Source organism: Phytophthora cinnamomi (assembly GCF_018691715.1).
Source record: "Phytophthora cinnamomi strain GKB4 chromosome Unknown Contig102, whole genome shotgun sequence".
Taxonomy (NCBI): Eukaryota; Oomycota; class Peronosporomycetes; order Peronosporales; family Peronosporaceae; genus Phytophthora; species Phytophthora cinnamomi.
Genome location: NW_027151035.1, coordinates 237,378 through 252,967, shown reverse-complemented (window position 1 = coordinate 252,967; position 15,590 = coordinate 237,378). Strand labels below are relative to the sequence as shown.

At 55.0% G+C, this 15,590-nt stretch overlaps 5 protein-coding genes across 5 annotated transcripts; 1 reads left to right on the top strand and 4 right to left on the bottom strand.

Moving 5' to 3' along the window:
• Positions 1–331: 331 nt before the first annotated feature.
• On the bottom strand, positions 332–1,216 carry IUM83_07872 (glutathione peroxidase; the record flags this gene model as incomplete). The annotated part of the gene is made up of 1 exon (XM_067932203.1): positions 332–1,216. The coding sequence occupies one exon, from the start codon at positions 1,214–1,216 to the stop codon at positions 332–334; it is 885 nt and encodes a 294-aa protein (XP_067782943.1).
• A 1,109-nt stretch (positions 1,217–2,325) lies between these two features.
• Positions 2,326–4,047, bottom strand: IUM83_07871 (Glutathione peroxidase; the record flags this gene model as incomplete). Its single annotated transcript, XM_067932202.1, has 1 exon — positions 2,326–4,047. The coding sequence occupies one exon, from the start codon at positions 4,045–4,047 to the stop codon at positions 2,326–2,328; it is 1,722 nt and encodes a 573-aa protein (XP_067783139.1).
• A 1,782-nt stretch (positions 4,048–5,829) lies between these two features.
• IUM83_07870 (Phospholipid hydroperoxide glutathione peroxidase) lies at positions 5,830–7,322 on the bottom strand (the record flags this gene model as incomplete). Its single annotated transcript, XM_067932201.1, has 3 exons — positions 5,830–6,923; positions 7,009–7,155; positions 7,235–7,322. The coding sequence occupies 3 exons, from the start codon at positions 7,320–7,322 to the stop codon at positions 5,830–5,832; spliced, it is 1,329 nt and encodes a 442-aa protein (XP_067782947.1).
• Positions 7,323–8,245: 923 nt separating this feature from the next.
• Positions 8,246–9,103, bottom strand: IUM83_07869 (putative phospholipid hydroperoxide glutathione peroxidase; the record flags this gene model as incomplete). Its single annotated transcript, XM_067932200.1, has 1 exon — positions 8,246–9,103. The coding sequence occupies one exon, from the start codon at positions 9,101–9,103 to the stop codon at positions 8,246–8,248; it is 858 nt and encodes a 285-aa protein (XP_067783090.1).
• A 5,236-nt stretch (positions 9,104–14,339) lies between these two features.
• IUM83_07868 (putative carbonic anhydrase) lies at positions 14,340–15,314 on the top strand (the record flags this gene model as incomplete). Its single annotated transcript, XM_067932199.1, has 3 exons — positions 14,340–14,634; positions 14,712–14,979; positions 15,047–15,314. 3 exons carry the CDS (start codon positions 14,340–14,342, stop codon positions 15,312–15,314), a joined length of 831 nt encoding a protein of 276 aa, XP_067782918.1.
• Positions 15,315–15,590: the final 276 nt, after the last annotated feature.

Below are 15,590 nucleotides of genomic sequence, written 5' to 3'. Positions count from 1 at the left end.
TACAGCGCTGCATCGCCACCTCCACACCGGGCGGAACGGAACGCCCAGCGCCTATAGATGACTTTGCACGGCGCGCCTTTCGTCCGGTGGCGAGGCTCGTGTGCAGTTTTGCAGCGGCCGGAACAGAGCGCATCGGCTGCGTTAACGCATGCACCAACGCGAGTCAGCTAGCGTTCGTATCCTGGACAGCAGCGCAGCACGCATGACAAGCGACTGCGCGGGTTATTAAATAACATAATGCATCTTCCCCCACAAACTCCAGCAAAAAACTGCATTTGCAAACGTCGACCGACTCGCTGCATGAAGCTACATCACCTCTCGGAGATGATGATCAGGTCGCGGTCGTGGTCTTCGGCGTCGGTGTCGCCTGCAACAGCCCCTGGATGTCAGTCTCCATGCTCAAAGGTAGGTCGTTGGGCGCGTAGCGCTTGACCAGCCGACCATCGCGATCCACAAGGAACTTGACGAAGTTGTTTTCGATGAGTGCGTTCGCTGCAGATTTGGCACTTCCTGGGAGTCGTTTCTTGCAGAAAAGCAGCGCATCGCGCGCGTTCGGGCCGTTCACGTCGCGCGTGGCCAGAACCGGGAAGCGAACCCCGAACAGCTCCTGGAAATGCTCCACAAGTTCCTCGCCGGCGTCAAATTCAGCGTCACCAAACTGTGCGCTAGGGAACGCCACCACCTTCAGCCCAGCATCTTGGTACTTCTTCGACAGCTCCGCAAGTTCCAGAAGCTGCTCCGCGTTGGTGTTACACGAACCGCTGGTCACGTTTGTCAGCAGCGCCACGTGACCACGCAGCTCCGACAGGCAGAAGGGTTTGCCTGTCGCGTCCGTGTCGCGCAGTGAGTACAGCGATGCAGTTGACGAGGCGAATGAAAGAATCGCAGGGTGGGTTTCCAGGAACGCGGCACCAGCATCCAACAGCGCTAGCAGCCACTGCTCTTGCTCAGCTTTGCTTTTCAAGACGATGATTTCGACGGTGTCGTCGCTGCCTTTGATGCCATCACGATGGCCACCAGCATCGCAAATCTTCAGACCAAAGCACGAAGGATCAGCTGCCGCATCGTACTCCACGGTCGCCGCGGGGAGATCCACTCGCACGAGCTCGCGTCGAGCTACGTCCGTCTCGAACAGTAAGAGCGAATGGCGCTTCGTCTTGTTCACAACACCGTAGCAGTTTTTGGGCTTGGACGTGACACCGAGCAAGCTCCGCATGTGCTTTCGTCCGGATCGCCGCTGTATGAAACCTACGCAAGTCGCGCCGTCAGTCACCGACCAGACAGATAGCGCGTTTTGAGCTTGTCGCGACGGCTTCGGGAGGGTTGTAGTCGATTGCTGCGGTTGAACTGGCAAAACGACGGCACCCGGCAAAGAGCTCGCGGAGCCATTATCAACCGTGGCTGAGGCTACCACATTAGACGTCGGGACAATCGCTGTCGCTCCAGGAGCTACAAGCTCGTAGTAGTCGTCATCCGACACGTACAGCTCACACAGTAGTTCCTCGTCGGCTTCTGGTGCCTCATGCACTGGTGACAAGAATCCACTGAGCACAAGCCCTTCAGCGAGCTGCTGTGCATCGCGGAGCGAGTTGTTTGCCGCGTGAGACAGCAGGAGATACCCCAAGATGGCCCTCAGTAGCTTGCGGCCGCGCACAAAGGTGCCCAGTCCAGCTTTCGACAAGTGCAATGGGTGCTGCCACCAGTGCTTCCGCTGCTCAAATACCTTGCGACGAACTCTTGGCGCCAACAAGTACGTGGCGACCATGTCAGACTGTGCTTTAAGCTCCGGTGGAAGCGCTGCAGCCGGCGGAACACACGTCCGTCCACTGCGATTCCAGTTGACCAACACGGCCCAGCGGCGCCCGCAGTCTTGGATGCAGCCGACGGCGGTGAAATCGCAGTCACAAACGATGGCTCCCTCTCAAAGCGCTCCCGCTCAACCCGCTCCGCTTCTCGAGCGCTCCTGGCAAGGGTTATCATGCTTTGCGCCGCGCTCATCCTCGGAAATGGGTGATTGAGGAGAATCGGCAATGGCCCCTTTCGCTTTTTTTCAGGTTCAGTTAAACCTGACGTGAATGGGGCTTCAACATGAACGACAACCGGGACAAGTTGAAGTTGTGACCAACACTCTCTGCAAGTTGCCTTTTCAAGGGCAACTTTGCACAGAACAAGGAATAAGGTGCAATCTCAAACTTTGCTATTACAAAAAGTGCCAATAAAAATCGATGAATAAGCTACGCTTCGGTGCAGCAAGAGATAGCATGCCAACGTGGAATCCTGTGGCGCCGATGAGTGAGGCGAGGACGACTCGCCGGCACGGTCTGCTTAGGGCGCGGCCACAGCAACCGTGACGTTTTCCGTCGTGACCGCCTCCTCCTTGGTCACCACCTCCTCGGTAGCCACTTCCTTCGTCTCCGTCGACTCCTCGGTCGTGACGGCCTCGTCCTTCTTCTCGGTAGTAGCGGACTCATCCTTCTTCTCGGTCGTCGCCTCCTCCTCGGACTTGGCGGAGGTTACCTCCTCCGCTTCCTTAGGCTCCTCCTCCGTCTTTTCCGGCTCAGGCGCCTTCGCCAGCAGCTCCTTGATGTCCTCCTCGAAGGACAGCGGAAGATCCGTCGGCGCGTAGCGCTTGAACGGCTGACCGTTGCGGTCCACCAGGAACTTGGTGAAGTTCCACTTGATGTAGTTGCCGAACGTGCCGGGCAGCTTCGCCTTCAGGTACGTGAAGATCGGGCGAGCATTCGAGCCGTTCACGTCGTGCTTCTCGAACAGCGGGAAGGTCACGTTGTACTGCTTGACAAACTCGATAATCTCCTCGTGGGTGCCCGGCTCCTGGCTCTTGAACTGGTTGCACGGGAAACCAAGCACGACCAGGCCTTCCTCCTGGTACTTCTCGTACAGCTGCTGCAGCTCTGGGTAGTTCGTGGGGGTCAGCCCGCACTTGCTCGAGACGTTCACCACCAGTACCACCTTGCCCTTGTACTCCTCCATGCTCACTTCCTTCTTGTCCATGTCAAAGTCCTTGAGCTCGTAGAAGGACGTGGCCTCCTCAGCAGCCAGGTTGTACACCTCGCGATACTGCACGCCAACGTTCAGTAGCGTGTTGAGGAATGCCTCCTGGCCCTCCTTGGTCACGAGATTCAGTAGCTCGAACTTGTCGCCGTACACGAGCTTCACACCAAACTGGAAGTGGGCGTTATCGAACTGGACGAAGCCATCAGCAGCGGCGTACTCCGCCAGGACCACGCGCGCCACGTCGGACTCGAAGAAGTAGATCTTGTTCGTCTTCTCGTTGGCCACGACGTACACGTCCTTGCCCTGCGTGAAGGCCGAAAACACGCCGGCCTTGCGCTTGAGCTGCGACGCGTATATGGCACCGTCCACGACGTTCCACACCGTCGTGTCCTTGGACTCGGTGATGGCTTCGGGCAGCGGCACGAACAGCTCGCTGTCCGTCACGTACTCCTTCGGGGCCTCGGCCAGGTAGTTCTTGACGCGGTCCTTGTAGGACGTAATGAAGCCCGACAGCACCAGTGCCTCAGCCACCTCCTTGGCACGGAGGCGGTAGGGCGACGGCTCCGCCACCTTCTTCTCCTTCTTTTCCTTCTTCTTCTCCTCCTTGGGGGCTTCTTCCGTCTTAGGGGCTTCCTCCTCCTTGGCAGCCTCAGCCTCCTCCTTTGGGGCTTCCTCCTCAGCCTTTGGGGCCTCTTCCTCGGTCTTGGGAGCCTCCTCCTCAGCCTTGGGGGCCTCCTCCTTCTCTTCCTCGGCGGCGGCGGCCTCCTCATCCTCCTTCTTCTCGGGCTCAGCGGGGGTCTCAGTCTCCTCCTCCTTCGACTCGGGCGTGAGCCACTTCTCGAGGAAGTCCACGAGCTCCTTGCCGCGCACGCTCTGCGGCACCTTTGCGAGCGCCGAGTGGTGCGCCGTGAACACCTCGGCCTTCTTCTCTGTGAGCAGCGTCTGCGCCGACGCCGCCTGCTCGCGCAGGTCCTCGGCGAGGGCGTTGAACGCCGCCTGGCGGGCGAATACGCGGCCTTGCAGTTCAGCCATGCTTGGGTCTTCTTCTTGCTGGTGTCTTGGGTCGACGCACTTGCTCGCAAATTGCGGAATGAACTCGCTCGCTCCAAGGAAAACCTCGCTTCAACGTGAAACAACCCATCAAAGCTCCAGAGGTCGCTTTCTATAGAGAAGAGCCGCTCTGCGCAACTCATGAGAAAATCCGAAGTCACAGGTTTTATCGATATGACAGGTATATTATCCGTTGTTGCAGGTGGAAACCAGGTACCCTGTGACATTCTTGCAGCCATGTTGCATAAATGCTGCTGAACGCCCACGGACCAATCGGCGCGCGGCAACCAAATAAGTCGGCTGTCAATCGTCGTCGACACACACGTCCCGCAGGCTGCGGTGGAGCGGGGCCCGCTCCCCACGGTGGCAAGGTAAGAAACTACCTATCCTCTTGCACCGTGGAGTTCACGATGAAGGCAGTACCGCTTGGTTTTTATCTGGCTAGAACAGCTCCTCGGCGTTCTTGACGATGATGTTCTTGGTGCCGGTTGAGATCTCGGTCCTTGTCGGCGTCACAACGCGCACCATCAAGTCGGTGAGATGGAGCCCACCCCCTGTACATGCACCAATGTCGTTGAACGACATAACGACTCGCTCGCTGGCTACGCATTTGCCGGCGGCGCCCAGGCCGAGGAATAAACCAGAGAGCGCGCGGGCGCAGCTTGCCGATTGTAGCTCTAGGCCAGGCGCCCCCATCGCGCTGGATCTGCGGTCCCCAGCGAGCGTTTTGATGCCAGCTGGCAACTTCAACATGCGATGGAAGCTGCAGCCCTCCTGCTGAGACTTTCAGTGAGAGCGAGACTACGCGCTCGCATTCTCGGGGCACTGGCAACGCGGCGGCAGCACGACCAGCCTGCGCAGGGTGTCGTGGTCGCCTCGGCGCGCCCCGAGCGCGATGTGGGCGCTCGCGCGACTCGGGCCGAAGATTAGCCACATGTCGGCATCACTTTAGCGAAAATCGATTCCCGCTGCGTGTCGTTTGCTCCTAAGGCGAGCTTCTGGAGGTGATTGTGGCACGACAGGCCAGCTGACCCAGACTGGCGATTGCTACGCCGGAGTGCTTCTCGGCTGCTCGGCGGGCAATGCCCTATCCGAGATTGCCAAGCGCGAGAAGGTTGAAGCACGACAGTTTTGCTCAACTGCAATTGCCCGGACTTGCAGCGAAACGGGCTCGAGGACGGAGGATTGTTACTTCACGCTATGACAGACGGCTCGAGAACTGCCGGTGGGCCTTGTCTTGGCTGAAGAAGCTCATGCGCGCGCCTGTCACTCTTGTTGTCGCTCTTGTCACGACCCGCCATTGGCGGCCAAGACTACCATCGCCAAGAACGTCGAGAGGAACTCCTTGACTGCATTGGCGATGCTCGTGTTGTTATGCAGATCTCGAGCTCGGAGTGGATCGGAGGTCTTGTCCAGCAGTCTACTTGAGTGCCTGAGCATTGCCGAGCATCCCGAGTCTATCGTTCTTGCAATCCTCCCGCCAAGCTGGTGCTGTTCGTCAATGGTCATTCCGTGCCTCGGTGGACCTCGAACTGGTTGAGCGATTCCCGCGGCCATCACTTCGTACTTGCTGGAACGTCCTGTAAGCTCGCGGTGATCGTAAGCTTGTGGCTTTGAAAACCGAGCAGCTACCCATACTAAGACTTTCATCAAGGGAGACCTGTTATTTCCACAGCGCTATCCTACAGGCCTGAGAGCTGGTGACTGAAAGTTGTGCGTTGCTACAGCTCCACAAGTTCAACATAATTCATAGTCATTAAACTACTAGGCGCTCGGAGCGTACGACGGCCTCACGCTTGCGTGGGTCGAGTAGCGGTACATATCGTCACAACAGTTTCTGCAGATGGTTCGGATCTTGAGCTTCTTCTGTTGCTGCTGGCTGAGGCTCGAGCGGCGTCGACCCATGCCGCGGCCGCCAGCGTTTCTAGAGCTGCCGACTGAGTTCATCTGCATGCCGGTTCTGGCGTTGGCAAAGCTGTCGACGGAAGCTTGGTAGCCGCACTTGCGGCACAGCGACACGGAGTGACAGATATCGCACATATACCGCTTCCGGAAGAGCCCGAAGCGCTTGCCACAGTGCTGGCACGACGTGGCATTTTCTTCGATCGCGCCGATGGACCGCGACATCGGTCGGAACGTGGCTGGGAGAGGCGTCTGCATGGCGTCAGTGCTGCTGTGCGCCCGAGTCAAGGCTCCGGATAACGCAGCTGTGTTGGAGGGCGCGGCATCGAACATGCTGTCGCGCTGGCTCGGATCAACCTCAATGGACGGAGACGAGCTGGACGTCGACGTCGACGACCGTCGCGGCATCATCGTGACTCCCTGTCCAGTAGACACGCTGACGGCGGGGGCCACAACCTCCGACGTGGATTTCTTAATCCTCTTGAGGCGGTAACTGCGAGACTGGCTTCCCTGAACGCCCATGACGCTGGCACGCATGAGTCCATAGACAGTCAAGAAGCACGCAAAGATGAGTCCAAGCGAGCGAATCCCCTCAGCGTTGAGCGTGCCGACAGAGCCCAGTAGCGCAGCCGACGTGCGGCACACGGAGGTGCTACCGCCGTGGGCGCCGTCCACCTGTGTCCAATGGTAGTCGTACGCGCTCGACACGTTGTCACTGCAGATGGCCTGCACGCGGTAGGCGTACTTCTGTCCAGGCTGGACGTCCAGGTCCACGAACTGCAACGCGTTGCTGTCTAGTAGGGTGCTCCACTGCGGCTGGTTGTCGCCGTCCGGGTATCGCTGCAGCACGAAGCGCTGCACGGGCCACAGCAGCGTCTCGAAGCTACGCCAGCGCAGCACCACGGCGTCGCTCGTCCCAGCCGCCACCAGCAGCGGCGCGTGCGGGAATGCGGGGTCTACTCCACACACACACACACCAACACCACACCACATTAATCCCCTGAGCCAACGCCCTCCTCAGACCCTCGGCCGCGTACGTACACTTGCGCTCGATCGTCTCTCCGTCCAGCAACAGCGGCATCTCGGACGGGAACTGGCCGTCGGTCGCCGGGGCTTCACTTGCACCTACCGCACAACCGAGGTACATGTAGGGGCACGCAGCCTCGAGCGCCGCCTTGAGGCCTGGCACTGGGGGATGAGAGGCGGTGATAAGTGATCCCTTCGTTCCCTTTCGCGCTGCCAGTTGACGCGGTGACGCCGCACGTACCATCGAGGGCGAGCGCTTGGACGCCGACGCTCACGCTGAGCCAGCTGAGCGCCAGCAGCAGCAGAGAGGCACAGCCGTCCGAGGTCATGCGCGCGCGGGTGGAGAGTGCCTCTGCGGGCCTCGACGTGGAATGGCGAGGTGGGCGCGGCCTCTTTCTCGCTTCCCCAGGTGGCGGTGATGCGCACAGACATGCACGTGAGTTGATGTTCGCGCGCGCCGCGATTGGCCGAAAATCGATCTCAGCAGTTGAATTGGCCACGATCGTGCGACCATGTTGCTGCATCTTCGCTATAATGTAGCCAAGTGCGACTTGCGAGCGGCCAAAGAGCCTTCGCGACGCCAAGCTGCCATTACCGTCGAGCTGTGAATCTCATAGCGCGAAGCCCAAAGTGTCGCCTTGGGTGTCGCTTTGGAAGCGTACACCATGTCGGCGGGATGCGCCTTTGGTTTTAGCCAGTTTGCACATGTCACGCATCTGGATATGCCAGGCGGATCGCGAGTGTACCGCGTATAGTAAGGTTGGCGACTCCAGCCTGGAGACCATGTCGATTGGACTCTAAGGCGCTCTCCGACCAGGCAGGAAGTAAGGCTGCAGAGACTTCGACTCGAAGTTCGAGCTCGGAACTTTGTAGGCGCCAACACACACACACATCATGTTCAGCGAACTGGTGAGCAGGGCGCAGTGTGCTTTGACGGTCCAGGTTGGCGGCCCAGAATCAGAATGCACCCACTCTGAGTGGGCCACTCAGCGCGCTTCCAGCGTTATCGCTTTCCTCGTAAGCTACAGTTTGCATTACGGTACCAGTAGAGCCAAAATATCCTTATTAGACAATGAAAAGCGCAACTCGACTGAGGGCTAGCGCCATGAACTTGTGTTCGTGTTGAGCTTTGGCCGAGCGATATAGATCCGTTCGAAATAACTTCAACCAGTTAGTTGCCAATAAACAATTTTTTTCTTCTTAACGAGGCTAGTTATAGGTGCGACTTAACTGTGCACAGCCAGCTCAAGCTTTACTCTTCCGTGGCCTTCTGCGCCAACAGCGTCTTGATGTCCTCCTCGAACGACAGCGGACGGTCCTTCGGCGCGAATCGCTTGTACGGCTGGCCGTTGCGGTCCACGAGGAACTTGGTGAAGTTCCACTTCACGAAGTCGCCGAACGATCCGGGCAGCTTCGTTTTCAGGTACGTGAACACTGGCCGAGCCGTCGCGCCGTTCACATCATGCTTCTCGAAGAACGGGAAGGTCACGTTGTACTGCTTCACGAACTCCATGATCTCCTCGTGCGTGCCAGGCTCCTGGCCCGCGAACTGGTTGCACGGGAACGCCAGCACCTCCAGACCCTCGTCCTTGTACTTGGCGTACAGCTCCTGCAGCTCCGGGTAGTTCGTGGGCGTCAGCCCGCACTTGCTCGACACGTTCACGGCCAGCACCACCTTGCCCTTGTACTTGGCCATTGACACCTCGTTGCCGGCCATGTCGAAGTCCTTGAGCTCGTAGAACGACTTGATCTTGGCCGTGTCCTCCACGTTGAACACCTCGCGGTACTGCGCGCCGGCGTTGATGAACGAGTTGAGCCACTCCTCCTGCTTCTCCTTGCTCTCGGCCGCGAAGACCTCCGTGGCCTTGGGGTTGGCCAGCTTGACGCCGTGCGTCATGGACGCGTCGAACTCGACGGTGGCGTCGGCCGACAGGTCCACGGTGGCCAGGGGGGAGGCCTTGTTGGACTCGGACTCGAAGAGCTTCACGTTCTTCTGCTTGTCGTTGGCCTCCACGTACACGAGCTGCTTGCCGCCCGTAAGCTTGGCCAGCAGGCCGCAGCGCTTGCGGTACAGGTTGCCCGCCTGGATGACGCCCTCGGCCTTGCTCATGGTTGTGGTGGTTCGACTTGTGCTGCGCGAGGTGAACTGGTGAATGAGCAGTTTATGCGGTGGGGGAAGATAAAAATGGGAGGCTGACGCGGCACAGAAAAAAGCTGTGACAAGCGTTGACTGGCGTTGGGTATGCTAGGAATGCGTAGGACTGGTACACGTAGGACTGACGGTCAGAATAAGCAACGAGCGTGTGGATACCTTGGTGCATGAGCCGCAGAATGGTTGCGGCGGCTGTATTGACAGGCTCGCCTGGCCCGTGTAAACACGCAGGTCAACGTATGCAAGCTAGAAAGAATCCACTCATCTTCGACTCGAAGCCTTCGAGTGCAAGGCTAGTGAAAAAGAGCTACAATAGTTTCAAGAAGTGCTGCTCTCAATCGGGAGCTGTCGTGCTGCAGCGTACATGTTCGCTCACGGTGCTGCAGCCTGCGACGTGCAAGGTGGTGTGGCTGGTTTGGTGCGTACCATGTACGCTTACGGTGGTTTGTCATCCGTGCAGGTCGAGCGAGCGATGATTTGCACTCGAGCAGGCCCGTCAACGGTTGAAGAGATTGTGCGCGGCCACTTCGACCTTCTCGAATTTCGAGTCGAAGCTAACCTACAGGCTTCGCGAGTCTGCTTGGATGCATTGATGAAGCGCAGTTGAAGTCGACTTCGTGTTGATGAGGGGCGTTGTCGCTGAACACACGTACAATTACTTGCCACTCTGTCTGCAATCCCATGTTCACACAAAACACCAGAACTAGAGCAGCCAAAATACAATACTTCGAAGTATCGAAGTCACTTGAGCAATTACAACAGCCAACCAGCTCGGATCCGCAAACCACCGCGTAGATGCTACAATACTTTTTGCTTCTTTGTGTGGCCTCTTGCAGCACCGTTCACAACCACCATGGAGGAGGCAGGACATCGTCAACAACCTTGGGGTCGACGCCTGCGTCCACGAATCTTTGGGTTCATGAACTCGTGCGCAAACAGATCTCAACATCACCGATGTGACACCAGACTGCACTTGCGCTTAGCTTCGAGCTCGCACTTGAACAGTTCTTGGCAGTTCTGGTCTTCCTCATCCTCAACACAATACTTCTTCCCAGCAGCTTCCTTGGTCTCTACTACAACGATTAGAGAGACTAGCTGAGTCATCCTCCGACCCACCTTCGACCAGTATTTCTTCGCAGCTACGAACATTGCGGAACACGAGCGAGACCCGGTCGTATCTCGGACACGGCTTGTTGACGATGGCCTGTATTCCATCGTCAATCTCACCTCATCAAACAAACCCGAGTTCGTTAGCCACGTATTGGCGTCCTCCCATTGCTGCTCACCGCGGCGGATTTTAGCCCATACGGCCCCACGCTCCTGTTTTCCAAACAGCATCTTCACAAGCAAATGAATTGTGGCGGTTCCAGCAGTCGTACTTGCCTGGAGTTTTCAGCCAATCTATCAACAGACCATGGAGGAGGGCTCGCCGAAGAGCTACATGTAGTTACTTGCTCTGTAGTAACTTGCTAGCTTGCACTGTGGTAGTTCTGCTGATAACACAATACGGTATCCTTATTATTGTAGTGGCCAAGAAAATCTATGGAGCTCGAGGTTACGGAGCTCGAGGTACCAAAAATAGTCATTAGTGTACATGTGTAGCACAAATTAAGGTCCCACTAAAATTTGGTCATTGCTGAGTAGGTTATAAACAGTAAAAGAGTTCCCGCTACATATTGCTGTGCAACATGATAAAAACGTAGCCAATAGACATTAATCAAAGTTGTTGCACCTTGGCTGGGAGACCATTTTTTTCTCTCGTGATGTCGCGAACCTGTCGTGTTATTAAAACTAGAGGCGATACTATGGTGTGGGAGGCTGCCATTGTGCAGGTTGTAGAGCAGGCTAGAGCTATACAAAATGAAATTGGCTCGTAAGATATGTTTCAAACTCTGATGCAGCACCCCAATGCTAATACAAAAATACCGCCAAGTTTGTCGTTCTAGCAGCGGTGGCTTCGAGAAAAGGATCTTGGAAATGTCGGAGCGCAGCTTGGTTTAGGGATTTCACAGCGTCAAATGCAGTATAGAGATCGACAACAAACACCAAATCACTTAATACGACTTCGCTATGGTTGCACATCGCTACTGTTGCTCACGACGATGATGGAACTGGAAGGGGTATAGTCAGTGAGAGTGAATGTGAGGGTATGTGATGAAATTGAAGTTGTTGATTCAAATTTAATTGCGAATAACTGGGCAGAAATTGCGGCTGCAAAGCAGCTGCATTAGATGCCCGTACTTAGAATCAAGTATTCGTGCTTCTTAACGCGAATGCTGTGCTAGATAAAAGCGTGTGCGGCTAAACCACTACACCATTGCATGGCGTTATTCTCATTAAAGTTCGTGAGGCTGGTAAACCAGCAAGCTGGCCTCCCAGGACCAGTGTGTACATGCGTTGACTACAAATAAATCGAAAAGAAAGTGCCTAATTCAGTGTTGCACATCCCAATTTGCGCGAAAGCTTCATCGCATTTTGCTAGAGGGTGTCCAGTACTCTCCTCGTTGTTCAAAATGACCTCTCAACATGAACCACACTTCGAGATACTGGCGCTACCTGAATCAGAATTTGAATCATTCGAGGAGGCTAAGGCGAATACGGTGTAGTGAACACCTGGTCAATGCGGCGAAGTGATCACCTTCTTGCACTTAGAGCAGCGCGCTTGCGCCGCTTCGCCCCAGTCATTGAGTGTTAGTTACCCGAGGCAACAATATCTTCATGGACCAAATTTTGATTGGACCTTAATTTGTGCTACCCATTTACACTAATGACTATTTTTGGTACTTCGAGCTCCTTAACCTCGAGCTCCAAACCAAATTTTGGCCTCATGTTTCTTCTAGAATATGATGACTTTCCAGTTACGATATTTAGATATAAGGGGTAAATTTCGCCGTAGATTCCGATTTTGCGGTCAGATTTGCCGAATTCAAACTCCTTATACACGATATCATATTAATACCTTGAAAGTACGGTCCTCGAGAGCTCAAAAATTTGGGGAAAGGGCTCAATTATGGCTAGCACATCTGTAATCCAAATACCAAGATAGCATTAGCTAATAATCACCAAAACATCTGGACAACATAAGGTTCTCAGGCCAATTGTCAGTGTAAACACCCGACAAGGCCATTGGATTGCGTTTTGAGGAGTGCAACATTATAAATCCCAGCAAGCATATCGATATCGTATTTTAAGGGTCATCTTCGCTATTGCTTCCTTCACTCTAGCTGAAGTTCTCCGTATGTGTGTTTTACGGTATCACGTAGTGTGTGAATTCCTACGCGCTGATCAAGGTTTAGGGTTGTCGAGCACAGGCAGGGTTGTGTGTGTACAGAGACCACCGGCTATAGTGGAGATTTAAGCCACCAGAACCCACACACCAGGCTTGAGGCTGTGGCTATCCGACCCATTTCGGAACCGGGTTCTGATACCCCTCATTACACTATGGGGCATTTTTCGGCACTTGGGGCCTCCAGCCCACCCAACTCTCCTACAACGGGGTGTGGGTTGGCAGGGCGGACCACTCCACGGAGTGGCTGCTCGTCCAAGATATTGCCCCACCGGCTATAGTGGAGGTGTTTGGTTACCAACTCCCCAAGCTCTCTTAACGTTATAGATCTATAGCTACTATAAGAAGAAACCTATCATTTAACATATAAACTACTATTCCGCATAGCAAAAACCTATAATTTAACATTCAAACTACTATTTCGCATGGAAGTACGAGATGAGCACTTAGAGGTGATTGCCATTCTCCTGGTGGTGTTAACAACGTTCTGTATGCTGCTGTCCCGCATTCCGTGGGCAAACATGTATATCTGGAGCTTTTGCGCCCCTTCTAGTGCCTCGCCGTGCGAAAACGGTTGTTCCTCCCCGACAACACCGTCACTCTTGCTCTCACTTGAAGACTGCTCGCTTGTGTTTTCTCTCTCTCTCTGGGTTGTTCTCAACAGCATCTTCAACAGAACGGATCCAATAAATCTAATTTATATATCAGCAGTTCTAGATCTCCAAGCTCCGTTTCTCTACGTGGCAGTCGGTTCACTGTCGCGCTCCAACCTAGCGCTCATGCTCGTTGACACAATCCGACTATGAAGCAGTGTCGAATTGTCGCCTCCTAAAAAGGGTTCCACGCGACGGAGTTTGTTCTTTTTGTAGATAGTGAGGTGCTGGCGCGATGAGACCATTGTTGTACTCCTGTTCGTGTTTAAAAATGACCCACGTGTCCCCCACTCCTCTCTCTTACAATGTGCAGTTTTGGTTTGGCGGGGGAGCTCTCTTACACTCTTACAGCCTAATAGCCGGTGTGACTTGATTTTACTATAGTCATGATTTGGGATCTCACTGAAGCGCTCTAATAGTCGATTTTCTCTTATAACCGGCGCTACTATAGCCGGTGGTCTCTGTATTTTTTGGGGGGAGGGCAATACGTACAAATTTAATGCGACTACGTATTCAGTGATTAATTTTAGTAACATGTGCTGCAGTAGCATATGGGGTACTGTATGTATTTCGCACGCGGTTTCCCAACGAACAAAATTGAACACCAACGAATAATCCCACGTGCCGTGCTCGTGAACGAATAATCCCACGTGCCGTGCTCGTCTGTACTGAGCGCTGTAGAGTATGATAGCATAATCTATGGCAACCCTATACTTGCGTGCTGTTGCAGTTCTCCTGTGGACCTGTTGCGATATCAAAAAAATTAATAATAAAAGATGCCCTCGAGCGCCAGACGATATTCGGGAGAACCGGGTGAAGCTCACCCTGTCCGCTGCCGTACATGTACTGTCGATCTCGATGCTACATTCAACGTTAGACATATTTTCCCTTGCTAAGGTTCGGAAAGGTGGGGTCAGTTGATAAAAATCGGAAGCTCATGCCTAAACGCCGACTGCATGTGTCGCGTTGTAGCATTGTTAAATTGAACGAGCAACAAACGGCGGGAACCAGAAAGCCGTTTCACTCAACCGATGGTGGCGGCCGATCTACATATGTCTGCTTCCAGCTTGTTCGAACGACAGGACATCACCCCAACTTCCGCCTCTGCAATCCTACGCATCGCACCCGATCCGGAATGTGCTCCTGGCTTGTGTCCCGCATCGCGCTCATTGGTGGCTCTTCATTCATCAACTAGCGCTCAACGCAGTACCTCGCCTCGCCCTCTTCGACTCCGATCCGATTGCGTTCTGGCAAAATGAAGTTCTTCGCCTCGGTTTCCGCTACCATCGCTGTCAGTGCTCTGACCGTGTCTGCCGACGTGGCGACGGGCCCTGTTTGGGGATACCGCGCCAACGATGCCAGCATGTTGCACACGTCCAAGTGGGCCGAGCAGTGGGAGGCATGCGGCGGTGTGCGCCAGTCGCCCATCGACATCAAGACGGTCACCAATTCGGGCAATGGCAAGAAGAGCCCTCTCATATTTAGTGGCCAATGCTCACAGTACAACCTGACGGAGCCGCACGAACCGCTCGAGGTGGACGTCATTGGAGGTGAGCGTCGCGAAGAGTACTTATCTCATTGACGGGACTGTCGTAACATGATATGTTGTTGTTGATGCATTAACCAGGCAACTGCGTCGCTTCGGTGAACAACGCGAGCTACAAAATGGCGCAGTTTCACCTGCACGCCCCGTCGGAGCACACCGTTGACGGCAAGGCTCACGACGGCGAGATCCACTTCGTGCACAAGGGCAGCGATGGCTCGGCCCTATTGGTGGTCGGCATCTTCCTGGATATTTCTCCCACGTCGGATGCCTGGCTGGCACCGGTTCTAGGCGCTCTGGAAACTGTCAATTCGACTGCTCACACCGAAAACGAGGCCATTATTGTGGAGCTGTAAGAAGTCCTGTTGTTCGGTTATAGCGATAACTTGTGCTAATACTCGTGTGCTACTATTCAACAGGGAATCGTACTCGAACCTTATCAAGAAGGCCAGCAAGACCGGCGGCATCTACAACTACCCTGGCAGCCTCACTACTCCGGGTTGCGATGAGACTGCCGACTGGTGGGTGGTGCAGACACCGATCCAGATCTCTTCCACCGACTTCGCCCGTCTTCACCAGGACTTGGTGGAGTACCACATCACGGACGACGGTAACAACGCTCGCCCGGTGCAGCCTCTGAACGGCCGTACCGTGACGCGCTACAACTACCGCCCAAACTTGTGCTAATCCAGGCAGGTCAGAGGAGCCCAAGATAAGCAATACAGCTCTTCGAAATCAAAGTTGCCTATCTCGCATGTCCTCGAAGCGAGATCGGTACTGTATGCGCTGAGTGATCTTGGACATTTTTTTACACGAGCGATGCGGTCGAGAATGCACACGCGCGCCTCGGTCTTCGTGATCGACTGGCCATTGCTGATAAGGAGGGAGTTCAGGATCTCCTCGACAGGTACTTCGTTCTGCTTCATGTTTGCCGTTTTAGAGTTCATGTACAGGAACGAGTCT